Below are 15,308 nucleotides of genomic sequence, written 5' to 3'. Positions count from 1 at the left end.
TGAAGGTGAAATATGAGTTATTGGTTTCGTATATATACTTAAAGATCGTATGAATATATGAATTACTATATATAGCTATATCTGAATATGCAGGGCTTTTTCTGTATTATTGATTATTGTACTTACACAACCCGGACTGGAAAAAATTTCAACCCAATAAAGAGTTAATATTTTTATTTTTTATTTATTTTTTAGAGTTTTATTTATTATTATTATTAATCCTGAGATGGCCACTAGACCGAAAGGCAGGTTAAAGATTAACAATATTAACACAGAATAATCCATATACATATTTTAATTTAGATATGACTTTCTGTGTTTGGCATGTTGCTATACAATAATGTTTTCCGCTTTCAAGTCAGTGTCAGTAAGGCGGTATTGTACCTATTTATTGAAGTTACTTCCGCATGTGATTCGTCTAACTTTACCGAGAAAGAAGAGAAGTCATGCGGTCTCAGTAGTGAAACAAAACAACGACAAAAAAAAAACTGAAAAAAAAAACTGGAAAAAAAAATTTTTTTTGCCCCTTTTGTAAACTATTGATTGACTTTCCGTCCACCCTCTCAAGGGAATAAATCAAGATAGCGAGTTCCTTCAATAACGATGAACACTCTTCCTGAAACTATCAGAAATGATCTCCGTTAGGCACCCTGTTTTGGTCCAGCCACATGTGCGTTTCGTTTTGAATGCCTCCTGACTCTAACCAACATCATTATATGATCATCATGAAAGGTGCCCCCCTTCTGATATACCACATACTCCCCCCCCCCCCCCCCCCCCCCCGTACCACCTGATCGAAACGCTTCAGCCACTTGGCATCTTAACTGGGAAAAGCACAAGCATTGCTGAGCTGAGAGGCGTGAAGTGAACCATAACTAATGACTTGTTGAAACTCGTATAACTTCCGCATGGCTGAGATATTGACGCAACGATTCCTTATTTGTCAGGGTTACGTATTATTCGGCTAAGCAGCCTTGTGTGAAATTTCTGATTAAATCAGAGCTTTCAGTTTTTATACTCATAGTTTGTCAGTCGATCACGCACTTCATCTTTTTGATCCAATTCTTTCGAAGAGATGGAAAATAGAACGAACATCAAAGTATGCATGTTCGTTCAACTCGACAAGGCTGCAGTACAAGACGCGTACGCAAGCTACATCGCAAATATCGTGCTAAATAGCAGTCTGGCTCTACCGACTATAATCTTCAACTTCATCGTCCTTGGCGCGATCTGGAAGACAACTTCATTACATACTCCTTCCAACATGCTAATCTTCAGCCTTGCCTTGTCGGATTTTCTTATTGGGGCGATAACTGAGCCTTTCTACGTGGCGTATAAGGCCTCTGAGATTAACGATAAATTTGATGAATATTGCGAAATAGGAATACAAGTGGTTGCGCTTTTTTTCATTTATTTCCTGGCTGCAGTTTCCTTTGCTACACTGACTGTGATGAGTATAGATCGATATCTTGCGATTCATCTGGGAATGCGTTACCGTTTAGTTGTCACGCCGTCTCGGGTGGCAAAAACATTGGTATTGCTGTGGCTGTTTGGGATTTTACTAAGTTCGTTACAGCTTTTTCTTGCCCCTAAGATGTTTTCCAGGGTCGCATCATTGTTGATGGCCTTGTTCCTCGCAATCATGTGTTTCGCGTATATCAAGGCATTCAGAGCTCTCAAGCAACACCAGTCACAAATGGCATCCAATGCCAGCCAATCCTATATGTCCAAAATCCGCATCGAAAAATTCAGGAGGACTTTGTATGCCGTGTTGTACATCCTAGGCCTTATACTACTCTGCTATGTCCCTCATTTCTGCGTCTTCATCGCCATATCAGCCACGGGACTGAACAGCGCAACAAGAGCAGCCAAAAACCTCGCCAATCCGTTTGTTCTCGCCAACTCGTGTTTAAACCCTCCTCTATACTGGTGGAAGATCAAAGAAATCCGTCGTGCTTGCCGCAATGTCTTCTGCAAAACCTTTAGTGGTCGGGACAACTATTCTACTACTTCAGACAACGGGGTCTTTGGGAATAACAAGATGGCTACGCAATCAAGCAGTGGTGGGGCGCTGGAACTTTCCTTAGTAGCTGAGCCAAAAGTATATGCCGATAAGAAACTTTAGGGTTATACAGAGCTAGATTTAAAAAAACATTGATCAAGGTATTCTAGGCAATACATTTGATCGTGGACGGAATTGTGCGAGCTAAGTCTTCGTCAGTCTGCCATGCCAGTTGGTTGGGTGAGAAGCCTTTTATGCTTATCGCCTATTATGTAATTCTCCAAAACTTAAAAACTAAGAGCATTTTATAGCTTTGAAACGTATATCATGTCATTCCCGGTCAGTTAACTCTGTAGTAAGGGTATTGAAAAAGATATTTCGACTACAGCAAAGTTGTTTATAGAGCCGGCAAATTTAAGTAAAGCACAGGCTTCTAAGTGCAATATCATATATATGCGCAGTAATGCATAAGAATGGGTGTCAGCTCCAGGGCAATATCATAGTAGTTTAACATTAATTATATTAATATGATCGAAATTCTGCTTTTATTTAATTTGACATTTGCTGCGAAGCGTGCAAGAAATAATTCCTATAATTTAGATAAACAGATACATTGTAGTGAAATGGTGTAATACACATCAATGATACCTTAAAATATTTATGAGAAACTATTCGTTGAATTTACCCTCAGTTTTACAGCTTCATTAACTAACAGCTTACTTACTAAAGTGTCAGTAAAAGTTATTTCGCATTAAAAACCTTTGCCTCAATTCGAATGTATTTACGTACTTGCACTTACACCCTCCTTTGGATTAGGTTGTCTTCGAGTTTCGTGTACTAACTGTTGCACATAAGGTACTGTTACACCAAGGGGGAACGACCACATTCCGCTCGCGACGAGCAACGAAAGGTCGATTTCAGTATTATTATTATTATCGTCATCGTCATCATCATCATCATCATCATCATTATTAATTATTATTATTATCGCTTGTCATGTTTTCTTTCTATTGGCTATTTTTTAAATAAAATCTTTAACTTAATCAAGAAGTCTTGTTTCGCTTTTTGTTAGCAATCACAACAATTGAGGTCTTCATCACATCCGCGTCGGTAGGCACGTACTTGCATGAGACCCATCCCAGGTAACGAATAGTCCACTTCCAAGATATGTATGCTTCCTTGTCACACACAAAGGTTTTAGCGCAAGGCTACGTGCTGAATTACAGTTCTTCTTTTCTCCTTTCACTAATCTCTGAGCATTATGCACGAAGCCTCGCATTGAAACATTTGTGCGTGACAAGCGAAGCATATTTACAAAATGGGCTATTTAGCCCCATTCTCGTACCCAGACCCCATTCATCCCGAGCTGAGATCGACTAAAACAACGATAATTCATTCACTAGAAACGGTTCTATGTAATAAACCATTAGTTGTCGTCGGTTGACTATTGCTGCTAAATGATACTGTGATTGCTGCTGTTGTCGTTGTTAGATGTAGCTTTTGCTTTTGCAATTCAGGGTTTTGGTGACAAGGAGTAGCTTTCGCTATTTGTAAAACACATTCTCTCAAATAGCCAGTAAGTCGCCAATCTCGTACCCAGAGCTCTGAGCCTCTCGTTTCTCGGTGCTGACCATGAGGAACGTGGGCTCTGGGTACGAGATTGGTAAGTCGCCAATTCGGCCTGAAATTTTGCCTTGGGGTTCCTGTGGCGTGCCAGGGGGTTCCGCTTCATGGGAAAAGCAACTCCATTACGGTTCACGTATCATCGACAAAGTGAACTTATTGTTACGATAGAATGCTTTAATTAACTTCAATTAAGCAATCCGATATGATAAACCGACGACTTCGCATAAAACTGCTGGTGAATTGTTGTCTTTGAAGCCAGGTAATACGGAATTACGACTAACATGAAAATGAACATGTCCTGAAAAAAGGTAATCGATTGATGGAATGCAAGCTGTTTTTACCTGTTTTTCCTGAGTCAAAAGCGCTCATTCTTTCTTCTAATTCCTCATAAACCATCCTATAGTCTTCTACCGTCTTAAAGAAGCCTATTCCTGACTATAGTGAGAAACGATTATAGGTAAAATTACTGAACTTTAGCTTTTCCACCAAACCGGAAGTGGTTAATCTCATGAGGATTCTTCATGAATGTGGCAATGTTATTCATTCCCCCCCCCCCCCCCCCCCCCCCCCAGAATATTAATCGATTATTCTAACTTCATTGAATTTTAGGCTATCTTGCAAGCCTTGGCTGCAATTAAATTACTCCATAGATTTTGCATCGCACAAAATTTCAGTTTTAAATAAGTTTGGTTAATACCATGTGCTTCTCTTTCATGCTTAGTTTAGCGTGAATGCATTTTGTCTTTGACTAAGTACAGCTAAAATTTATAACCAAAGGCTTTCAAGTTAATTTTGTGTTAATATTCTTGAAAATATCCTGACTAGGTCTGTTTATTTGTTGTAAATGAAGGGAATTTTTGTGAAGGAATTCGATGAAATTATAAAGTGGGATCCCTGTGGACAAAGGTAACCCATCCCATCGAATCCATCGATTGTGATTTTTTTTCATTGCGTTTTAGAGAAATGGAAAAATAGTAAAATAGAAGAAATTGAAGAAATCTGCCTTGGCCAAAGAATTGATCGAGCATGACATTGCACTAAAACCATCGTCGATCATCAGCGTCATCATCATCATCGTCATCATCATTGTCGATCCTCAAAATCTTTTATTAATCAAAACTTGCTTAAGGAAGCATGGCTACAAATAATAATAGACTTTACAATGCCTGCGAAAAAGGAAATTACGATGAAGTAGAAGCGAGATTACTACAAGAAGATGAAACCTCCAAATCCAAGTTGTTAAGGAAATACTTTGATATTTCTCAAAACACTCTCCTCCATATAGCTGTCATTAATGGCCGTTCACGAATCGTAAAGTTGTTGTTAAGACACGGAGCGTGTGTTAACTTGACTACTGGAGCAGGGAAGTACACTCCTTTGCATCTAGCGGCATCAACAGGGCAGACAGAATGCGTGCGAATACTTCTAGAACAGCAAGATATCGTTCTAAGTCCAAAAGATGACTTCAAAAATACTCCTTTAAAGGGTTCGAAAAACGAAACAATTGCAAAGCTTATAAAAAGTAAAGGTAAGGGTTAACAGTTGTTTTAGATTTAGGTCTCTGATGTTAAAAAAAAAAATTAGTTAAGTCCTGCAAGATTAAAAAAACTCCGCCATCGCGCGACCCAACAGCTCAAGAATCCTTTGAACTGCGGGCGTCGACTTGAAAAAGTACTCATTCATCTGTACTGGCTTCCGTGTCCATGGTGACAAGTGACAAGGAACTCAGGCTGTCCTTGTTTTCATTTCATTTCAGAGGTCATCAAGGCAGTCCAAAGAAATAATGTCGAACGACTCGAGGTAGCGCTTTGCGGTGCCCAGAAGAATACCTTCACTGAAGTCTGTTTCTCCAGAGCATTGAAGGTAGCTGTGTGTAATAACCAAGTTAAGACTGAAATAATCTTCAAGATTCTGTCATTTGCAGCTGATAATTCCTGTTTTTCGGATCTTGAACTATTGGACTGCATTCAACTGGTGTTCGCTCAAGACAATTTCAATGTTGAAATCACAGCACTGTTAGTTCTCTGTTGGCTGGCGTCTGTCGAGGGAGAGATTTGGCAGCTTAACTTCTTCCTCGGGATAAGCGCAGATGATTGGCTGCAGGACCAGTCACATGATGCGACATTAGATCAGCTGGAAGTGATTCATCATCACAAATTTCACGAGATCAGGTAAGATGGGGGCGTCTCGGCTCTCGGTCTCTTAGATGTTTGTTCAAGTCCAAAACCTTATGAAAAATGGACACCTCTGTAAAACGGGCACATGGCTCATCTTTGTATTGAAGACCTGCAGTTATCCGTATTAAAGAGGTCATTGGGTCCAAACCCTTATGAAAACTGGACACCTCTGTAAAACGGGCACACGGTTCATCTTTGTATTGCAGATCTGCAGTTGTTCGTATTACAGAGGTTTGTGTCCAAAACCTAATGAAAACTGGAGACCTCTGTAAAACGGATACGCGGTCCATCTTTTGTATTGCAGGCCTGCGATAGTCGTATTACAGTGGTTTTTAATGTAGATACACCTTCGTAATGCGGGCAGTGTCCGTAATGCAAAGGTTCAACAGTCAATATGTTGTGCTCATTAATTCAACAGGGAGATGTTAAAGAGAAAGAAGTGCAAGGATTTTTCTCCCGCTATAAACATCGCCATGGCTTGCAAGCACACAAAGGCCTGCCAGATGCTGTTAGGCCATGGATCTATGCACGAAAAAATGTGTGAAGTACGTTGGCAATGCCTAGGAATTCCCACCCTCACTGCACAGATATTCAAGGCCATTCTTCATAGAGGACCATTGGGTGTTTGTAAGTGGAATAATATTACCCTGTTAGATCTTCGACGCAATAACCTGGAGACAATCCCATCGATGATTTTCCACCTTCCTCTCCTTGGAACACTCTATCTCGACAACAACAAGCTAGTGGACTTGCCTAACGCCAAATGGATCTCTGACTCGTTGAACCGTCTTTACCTATCGCATAACCAACTAAGTCACCTACCCAGTGTTTTGGGATCATCGAATCTTCGAACTCTCTACCTGGACAATAATATGTTTAGATCTATCCCTGAATGTGTCTGCAAAATTGCTGGACTCGAAACCCTTGACATCATTGAAAACCAACTGGAATGGATTCCTCTGGAAATTGGATTACTCTCCAAACTTACAAGTTTTCACTTTGATCCTAATAAGGTATAGTTGTGCTATATAGCCTTTCGTGGGCAAGGGGAGGGCGACCAAATCACCTATAATGTGTTTGTACCCCTCCATTTTCTATGTGAACAATAACCAATCAGATGGAGACCACTGCTTAGCCAGCAGAATCTATCAGATTTGATACCGTCACGGTCATGATGATGACGATGATGGTGATGGTGATGGTGATGATGATGATGGTGGTGATAATGATGGTGATGGTGATGGTGATGGTGATGATGATGATGATGATGATGATGATGGTGATGATGGTGATGATGGTGATGATGATGGTGTTGATGATGATGATGATGAAGGTGATGGTGATGATGATGGTGATGGTGTTGTTGATGATGATGATGATGATGATGATGATGATGGTGATGATGATGGTGATGATGATGATGATGGTGGTGATGGTGATGATGATGATGATGAAGGTGATGATGATGATGGTGATGGTGTTGGTGATGATGGTGATGATAGTGATGATCATGATGATATGAAAATTATGATGGTTTAATGGCGTTTTGAGTGGGTCACATAATATCGGCGTCCTTTACAGTCAAAATTTAATTTATTATTCAACTTAGGTTGTCAGCCCCCAAGGTATCTCTAAATTCAGAGTAGAGACTACCAAAGAACTGGTAACATGGCTACGTTCTTTGTTAGTAAAAATGAAACCATACACCACGGTGAAGCTTCTAGTAGTCGGATGGCAAGATAAAGGAAAGACAACATTGGTGCATAGACTGGAAGGTGACTTCAAATACTTCGAAAGAGAAGTCACTCAAGGTAAATAAAATCTAAACACACTATTGAAAAGGTTGTGACCAAGAAATGTAATAGTGTAGTAAGATAGTTGTGATCGTGAGAGGTGTGTTTAATTGTCATAACAATCGTATAAAAGAGTACTTACTGAATTTCTTTATACGATTATTATGACAAGTGCCAAATTAATGGCTCCAAAAGCAAGCTCTGGGGTACACCGGCAATGTCACGTTCATCTCTCTTTAGTTTAGATATCAACCGAACATCTTATACGGGAAGGATTACTTAAAGAATTCCTTTATAAGATGGTTGTGACACTTGTCAAATTAGTGGCCCAAAAAGCAAGCTCTGGGGTACACCGATAATGTCTACATACCACGTTGATCTCTATGTTGGTTTAGACATACTAAACATTATACGGAAAAAATAATTACTGAACTCCTTTACGCTGGTTATAATGAGAACTGTCAAATTAAATGGCCCCAAAAGCAAGCCTTAGGGTATACCCTTATTGTCTACATACTACACATCATCTCTTGCTTCCAATCACTAGCGATGTTAGACCTGCAGTTTGAATATTTGGTGTTAGTTGAGTTCAGTCTTTCAGAAGACTTTCTAAGTGAAAATAGTTTTGAAACTTGTAACAGGAGTTGAGATGAGTGAGTTTCGCATGCAACAAAAGATGATGGTTGTGGTACCTACTGGCCCAAAGGTGAAATTCCAGGTTTGGGATTTTGCTGGCCAAGAAGACTTCTACCTAATGCACATGTGTTTTTTGTCATCTGTTGCGCTTTATTTGTTGGTCTGGGACCTACAGGATGGAGAGATTGGAATAGAGGTAAAAAAACGTTTTTGTGTGTGCACGTTTTACAAACTTTCATTCAATTCATATTAAAATAAATAAATTCTTTATTTTACGTCGTGATTCGGATCTTTCTAGCCAGAGACTAATGATCATGTATAAGATACACTCCCAACTCACTACCACTTTTTTAATGTTCTAAGCACATAATTCACAAGGCACATGTTGATGTGGAGGGAGGAAAACTGGAATAACTTGAATGCAATGCTACGTTATTAATTTTTGCACACCTCTTGGGAATCTCAAAAATTACGTATAAAAAAAGGTATAATAATAAACCATTATGATACCTATCTATTTGTCTCACGATTATTGAGGGTCATTTGAAGAAGGACCGCGACGTTTCGACTGCAAACTGCAAGCCTTCATCAGGCGTTGGTTGAGACTGAATGGTGTGTGTTACGAAATGGCAAGCGCATTTAAACAATACGAGATTTACTTGACTTAGCTTGGCCATTTATCATTGTCCTTCACCTCATTCTGTTCTCAGCTGTTTTTTTTGCCTCTTCCCATGTGGTGTTTGCGTTCTTCAGTTCTGCCATGCATGACGTCCTCCATAACTGTATTAGCCTCCCCACCTTTCTCCTTCTTCCTAGAGGATGCCATTCAATAATTAACAATTATTCGCCGAAGGCGAAGTGAATATCGGGGAATATTTACCGAGACGCGAGTCTTCGAGAGGCGAGGTAAATATTCTCCGATATTCACTGGGGCTGAGGCAAATAATTGTTTTACACAGGTGAACCTTTAAAAAAAAGAAATAAATAAAAAAAAGAAGAAGATAAAAGACACATTTAAAATCAGGAGAAATTTTAATTGAAGGGGCAAACGCGATTACAACACAGGCGAACTCCGACTTTGCAAATCAAAACAGTTTGTTTGAGCTTATTTGATTGTTTTAAGTCCTTTTTACCTTTGAACAAAGTTAGTGCAAATTTGTTAACCTCTTTAATCCTTTTGGGACAGCATTTTCCTTCATTATTTCTAATTCCTCTTCGGTAACAGCAACAAAGCGGCTGGCCGCCATTTTGGATTATCGCTGGAGGTAATTAACTCTTACATAGTGTGAGTTTCTCGACCAATCAGCGCGCGAGATTTTCAATAATCACCTGTATATTTTTACTAATACAAGAATAATACAAGAGTCTGCTAATATTGAGGGTTCCATTCAATTATACGAGAACAATACAAGAGTCTATTAATATTAAGTAACATAATAAACTTGTGTAAGTTAGTCATCCCGTAATGAACTCATTATCATAATATCAATAAACAACTTCAGGAACTGAAGACATGGTTGGACAACATAGCATGTAAGGCAGTGTACCCCACCACTGTTATCATTGTTGGTACTCATTTGGATTGCATCCCGGGAAATCAAGCCAAAGACTACACAGAGCGCATGAGAGAACTCGTTAACAACATGATAGAGAGAAGACCAAGAGATAAAATCCACGTAGCTTGTGTTGTTGAAGTCAGTAGTCACCCTCAGCGATGCCAAGGTAAACCAAATTCACTGAAGAAATATTGACACTTGATGGATGACGTAGATTAAACTATAGTTCAGCGGGATCCAAGTTATATGATTATTTGTTTATACTTGTGATTGTATGATTGTCTTTTCATGCGTTTCTTTCTCTCACAATCTCTGTTCTTTTTCATCACCACCACCATCATCATCATCACCATGACTACGTTTCAAATTTTGAGCCTCTATTATACAACCCCATCATCACCATCACCATCATCATCACCGCCATTTTGATCATGATCATCATTACCAGCAGCAGAAGAAAGCAGCATTTGCACACACACAGTATCTTTCGTCATTTTCATATATACTTTCAATACAAACTTTTCCAACTTAATTTTTCCATAGGATTGGAAAACCTTCGTGACAGGATTCTAAAAGCTGCCAAAGAGATGGTAAAAGATAAGAATGTACGAGTGCTGGATCAGCCAGTTCCGATATCCTTCCATGAATTGGTGACCAAGATTGAAAAGATGAGAAATAAGATGTGGATGAATAAGGAATTGCCGATACTAAACCTTGATCAGCTGTGGTCATTAGTGAAGGAGACTCTTGGCTTCAAGGAGAAGAGGTTTCCAGAAGATGAATTTAAGGAAGCTGTTGAGTTCTTGAAGAATCGAGGTAGTCGAATTAGAACATTTTCTCTTGCTTTTTCCATTTCTTGTCTCCCCCTACCCCCCCTCTCCCCGTACCCCCCCTCCCCGTACCCCCCCCCCCCTCTCACCGCAATCATCGTCATTGATCAATGTCATCATCACCATCATCATCACCATCATCATAAGCACCACCATCTTTTTCCAGGAGTTATTCTACACTTCGATGACCCTAACCAAGACTTGCGCGAGCTTTACTTCATTGATCCAGGATGGCTCTTTACCTTGATGACACGAGCCATTACTAGCCAAAGTAGCAAAGATGGACTCGTCAGGAAAGACTCTCTTTTTGTCGAAAACGAAGAAGCAAGTTTTACGGAGAAATCACGTGAGCGAGGAATTCTACTGTTGAGCCGTTTTTATGTTGTTCACATCCTTGATCAAGATACTCTCCTTATTCCATCGAAGTTTTCGAAGATTGGACCAGAGAAAAAAATGAAAGGGAAAAAGCGTTTGCGACGTATCTACAAGATGGAATACCTTCCTCACGGGTTTTTTAGTCGGCTTATTGCAAGACTGTTGCACTATTTAAACTCGATGATTGTTGAAGCTTTTAAAGACCAAGAGGTGATGCCATCATCATCATCATCACCATTAACATCAACATCGTCATCATCACCATCACCATCACCATCACCATCATCACCATTATCTTCAAATCAAATACCAACGCCAACGACAAGGCCAACGCCAAGGTTTAGCGTTCAACAAAACCCGACAACACTAACTAAACAACATCAACAACTTTCTCCGCCCTGGCCATCACATCCTCCACGTGTAAGAACGCCTTCAACGGCAACAACAACAGCATCAACAGTGTCAGAAATAGGAACTTCAAGAGCCGCAACAGCAACACCATCACCACCAGGATCAGAATCATCATCGTCATCAGTATCACCATCACTATCAAAACCAGAACCCATAGTAACATCATTATCACCACTACCAGCAACTAAACTAGTATCACCACCCCAACCAAACCAAACGTCTTTCTCACCAAGGCCTCGTGTAAATCCACATTCATCATTCCCAGAAGTAACAACAGTAACAAATTTAAGAGAAGCAGACATACTTCACTGGTGGCGCAACGGCATACAGCTAAACCTACCCGATGCCTTCCTTGAAGTCACTCTTCAACAAGAAGCCAATAAATCACCTCGTATCGTAATCAAGGCTTCACGGTCAGTACCAGGAAAAAGGCTACTCGTGTTCACCATCGAGCATGTCGAAGCATTGATCACAGAATGGTTTCATGGCTTGAGAGAGGGCAGAGTTTCTCAGTTTGTTCCCTGCGTGGTTTGTGAGGACAAAGGCTTGGAGGATTCCAATGTCTTTACTCTAGGAGACTGTCTTAGAGCATCCAACAATTCGGACTGTATTGAGTGCCCCAAACATAAAGATGCTCCGGTACCAATAAGTGATATTGCTCCTGATATATCTCTTCATGACGTTCACCCTGATCTGCTCTTTCAACGTCATCAGCTCCATTACGACGAAAGTAGTAACATCAAGGAAGGCAGTTTCGGCAAGGTAAGGTTATTTAAATTCAATAGTTCAAGGATGAATTTAAATTCAATAGTTCAAGGATGAATTTGAATGAATTTGGTTTGGGAATGAATTCTTGGTTGTGCCACGATGTACCAACTTAACCTTAGAATGACATCACAACGGTCAAAACTATTTAACCTTAAGTGTCCATGGCACCCCGTCACAAAAGGGTTAATCAACGCACGTACGTTTTGATCTCGCATTGATTTCGTCATCGCACTGTCACGAAGGTACGTATAACGGGATCTTCATCACGGGTACATACGGGATCTTCATCACGGATAAATACGGGATCTTCATCACGGGTAAATACGGGATCTTCTTTACGGATACATACGGGATCTTTACGGGTACATACGGGATCTTCATAACGGATACGTACGGGATGTTTATAACGGGTACATACGGGATCTTTGCAACGGGTACATGCGGGATCATTACCAGTTTTTCCTTGAAAAAGTATCTCATATATTGAATTAATCTCAAGGTTATATATTTTTGAGTTTCTAGCACACAGTTTCATAATGTTGCTTGCATGCTGTACCGTGCCGTGACCGTGACAACGCTATGCATCTCACAAGCTCATGCTGATTAGTTATGAACGAATGTCGGCATTACTGCACCGTAACTTTGTCACGCAATTTTATCACTCCCACAAAGTAGGTAACGTTTTCTTTTTTTCTTTTTTTTTTTTTTCAGGTTTACTGCGCGGTTCTCAAAAAATCAACAGGATCTGAGAAGCTCGTGGCAATCAAAGAATTCAAAGGAGACGAATTGACATCGTTCAGGGAACTGCGCAAAGAAATAAATGTCCTAAGGCGTGTTGTTCATCCTAATCTTGTGCAAATGGTCGGAGTAGCTAGTAAACCAAGATGCATGGCGTTGGAACTTGCCGAGGGATCTTTAGAAGGGGTTTTGTTTGATAAGGATTCAGAGAAAATCCCGCGTTTAGTTCTTATTGCCATTGCAAAGGAAATTGCTAACGCTTTAGCTGTCTTGCATTGGCATAAGATAATTCATCGCGATTTAAAACCATCGAATGTGCTGGTCTATTCTCTGAAGGAAGACGACACAGTTCATGTTAAAGTATCTGATTTTGGGACAGCGAATTTCACCGGTCCGTATGGTATGCGAGCACTGGTCACACGTACCCATATCAGGGCACCAGAGGTGTTAGAATTCGCCCTAAAAGAAGAATACAGCGTTGAGGTCGACATATACTCTTTTGGAATACTCTTATTTGCCATGATCACTCGGGAAAGGGCATTCAATGACGTACCATCCAATGATATAAGGTCTTGCATTCTAGAGCAAAAGAGGCCATCTTGGAGACACGCAGAAGGTGCTATGGATGTACTCGTTAACTTAACACGTCTAATGTGCGTTTCCTGGAACCAAAGTTCACAGGACCGACCAACAGCTGTTCAATGTCAAAAACAACTCGAAAATCCAGGATTTCAGGCGTTGATGTCAAAGCTGGCGTTTCCTTCAGCAAATATAGTTGTCTTCCTCCACTTTTTCCCCTGTAATGAAGACCTCTGGGTCGTTCATACCATCAATGGCTTTACTTTTTTATCTGTTTTTACTGGAAGTTTCGGCTTGAACTCTACGCAGTGCTTTGAAATTTGTCGGAATCAAGATCAGGAAATAGAAGCCATTTGCACGCATTTGGACACAATGGTCGTTACCTTGAAGAAAATGACAAATCTGACGAGGATCTTCAAGATTTATTCATTAACCGAGTCATCCCTTCTTACAACTATGGCCTGCGATTCATTGCCGGCAATAAACAGCATGGCTGCAACGATAACTCATATTTTCATTGGTACGGACTTAGGATGCTTTGTAACAGACATCGATAGGCAAACAAATGGAACATTGACTGCAAATCATTTGACACAGAAACCTGTTGAATCGATATTGGTCACAAACAGTAAGCTATGGATGTGTGATAAGTCTTCTGTCACTGTGTATTCACTTTTGGAGGATTCTCAGTTTGTACCATTCTACGATCACAAAGACCGCTTTATCAAGGGAATCTATCCGTTAGCGCACGCGCAACTGGAAGAAGATACAATATGGATACTTACCGAGGACTCAGTTTTGAAGTTAAACGCGGAAGCTCAAATACTGTGTTTATTTGAGGTCCAAGACTTGTTCCCGAGTCAAACAATAGAGTTGTCGGTTCAAAGCCATGTCACGTGTTTGTTGCCTGCAAATGATACATTATGGCTGGGGCTATTCACTGGTGCTATCGTTATCCTAGATATCAATACACGTCAAATTATAACCAGTTTTCAACCGTACACTGAAGCAGTGGCGCATATGGTGTCGTCTCCAGATACTCAGCCACCAATGGTCATTAGCTGTGGTAGATCACCCAGTGGTTTTCTAGGCACAGATCGTGATAACGTTATTCATCCACTCGCAGTGGACACATCAGAAATGGTCAAAATAGCTGCAAGGAAACCTAGTAGAGTATTGATGAATGTCAACACGAGCTTCGAGGGTAATTGGGAAGAAGTGCAATTGGAGGAGTTTAGTGATGTCTTGTTTGCTTGGCATGCGATGTCATGCAAGTCTTGGAAAAGAATTCAAAGAGCACAGAGTAACAAAACCTAAAAGATCATAAACGCGGAAAAAGAAGACAAATGCACACAGAAAAGAAAGTGGGTAACCGAACATAGAGACTCTGAATCTTTTCGATTGCCACTTTTTGTGTTAATGCATGGGAAACCTAGTAAAAGGTTTTGCAACCAACTGACAAGGTACCCAAGAGATCAAATTGTTTACAATTTAGAAACTGATTTTGCATAGGGAGGGAAACCTAAGAAAAACCTTACTCTACTCGCATATGATTGGCGAGGTGAGGAGCTAGAGTTGGCACATTAGCAACGCACACAACCGTCCATGCGGCTTCCACTTGGTTGATTGTTGTCCTTGTACTAAAGTTGAGGAATGTTTTCGTGTGAGCGTCCAAATATGTAATAAAAATGATCTTGAAATTAGAAGTACGAAGCAATTCACAAAGATTCCGTTAAAGCTAAACCTTCTGTATCAATCAAGTAAAAAGCCCAAATAGCGAATAAAGTAATGAGGAATTAGGCTCGGCTTCTACTGAC

At 40.2% G+C, this 15,308-nt stretch overlaps 2 protein-coding genes across 3 annotated transcripts; both read left to right on the top strand.

Annotated features, from left to right (window-relative positions):
* The first annotated feature begins 988 nt into the window (after positions 1-988).
* Positions 989-2,772, top strand: LOC116304049 (histamine H2 receptor). Its single transcript, XM_031713701.2, has one exon. The coding sequence runs from the start codon at positions 1,076-1,078 to the stop codon at positions 2,123-2,125; it is 1,050 nt and encodes a 349-aa protein (XP_031569561.1). The 5' UTR covers positions 989-1,075; the 3' UTR covers positions 2,126-2,772.
* A 950-nt stretch (positions 2,773-3,722) lies between these two features.
* LOC116304006 (leucine-rich repeat serine/threonine-protein kinase 1) lies at positions 3,723-15,291 on the top strand. Of its 2 annotated transcripts, none has more exons than XM_089025071.1 (10): positions 3,723-3,887; positions 4,588-5,156; positions 5,385-5,799; positions 6,224-6,818; positions 7,415-7,616; positions 8,240-8,430; positions 9,737-9,956; positions 10,334-10,606; positions 10,787-12,168; positions 12,886-15,291. In XM_089025071.1, exons 2-10 carry the CDS (start codon positions 4,763-4,765, stop codon positions 14,806-14,808), a joined length of 5,595 nt encoding a protein of 1,864 aa, XP_088881197.1. In that variant the 5' UTR covers positions 3,723-3,887; positions 4,588-4,762; the 3' UTR covers positions 14,809-15,291. The 2 variants fall into 2 exon arrangements, with proteins under 2 accessions (XP_088881197.1, XP_031569530.1); XM_031713670.1 differs by having other exon boundaries at positions 3,723-3,936.
* Positions 15,292-15,308: the final 17 nt, after the last annotated feature.

The sequence above is a fragment of the Actinia tenebrosa genome, unplaced genomic scaffold, assembly GCF_029948245.1.
Source record: "Actinia tenebrosa isolate PJP-AT-01 unplaced genomic scaffold, QUT_ActTen_1.0 PGA_scaffold9__36_contigs__length_13948895, whole genome shotgun sequence".
NCBI lineage: Eukaryota > Metazoa > Cnidaria > Anthozoa > Actiniaria > Actiniidae > Actinia > Actinia tenebrosa.
This window is presented reverse-complemented; position numbering and strand designations above follow the sequence as displayed.

What these genes read in the sequence shown, in the direction of transcription:
- LOC116304049 (XM_031713701.2), top strand. Translation starts at nt 1,076, where the DNA reads ATGGAAAATAGAACGAACATCAAAGTATGCATGTTCGTTCAACTCGAC.
- LOC116304006 (XM_089025071.1), top strand. Translation starts at nt 4,763, where the DNA reads ATGGCTACAAATAATAATAGACTTTACAATGCCTGCGAAAAAGGAAAT. An exon ending in TTCACTTTGATCCTAATAAG is followed by an intron (nt 6,819 to 7,414) that starts GTATAGTTGTGC and finishes TATTCAACTTAG; the next exon opens with GTTGTCAGCCCCCAAGGTAT. An exon ending in ATGGAGAGATTGGAATAGAG is followed by an intron (nt 8,431 to 9,736) that starts GTAAAAAAACGT and finishes AAACAACTTCAG; the next exon opens with GAACTGAAGACATGGTTGGA.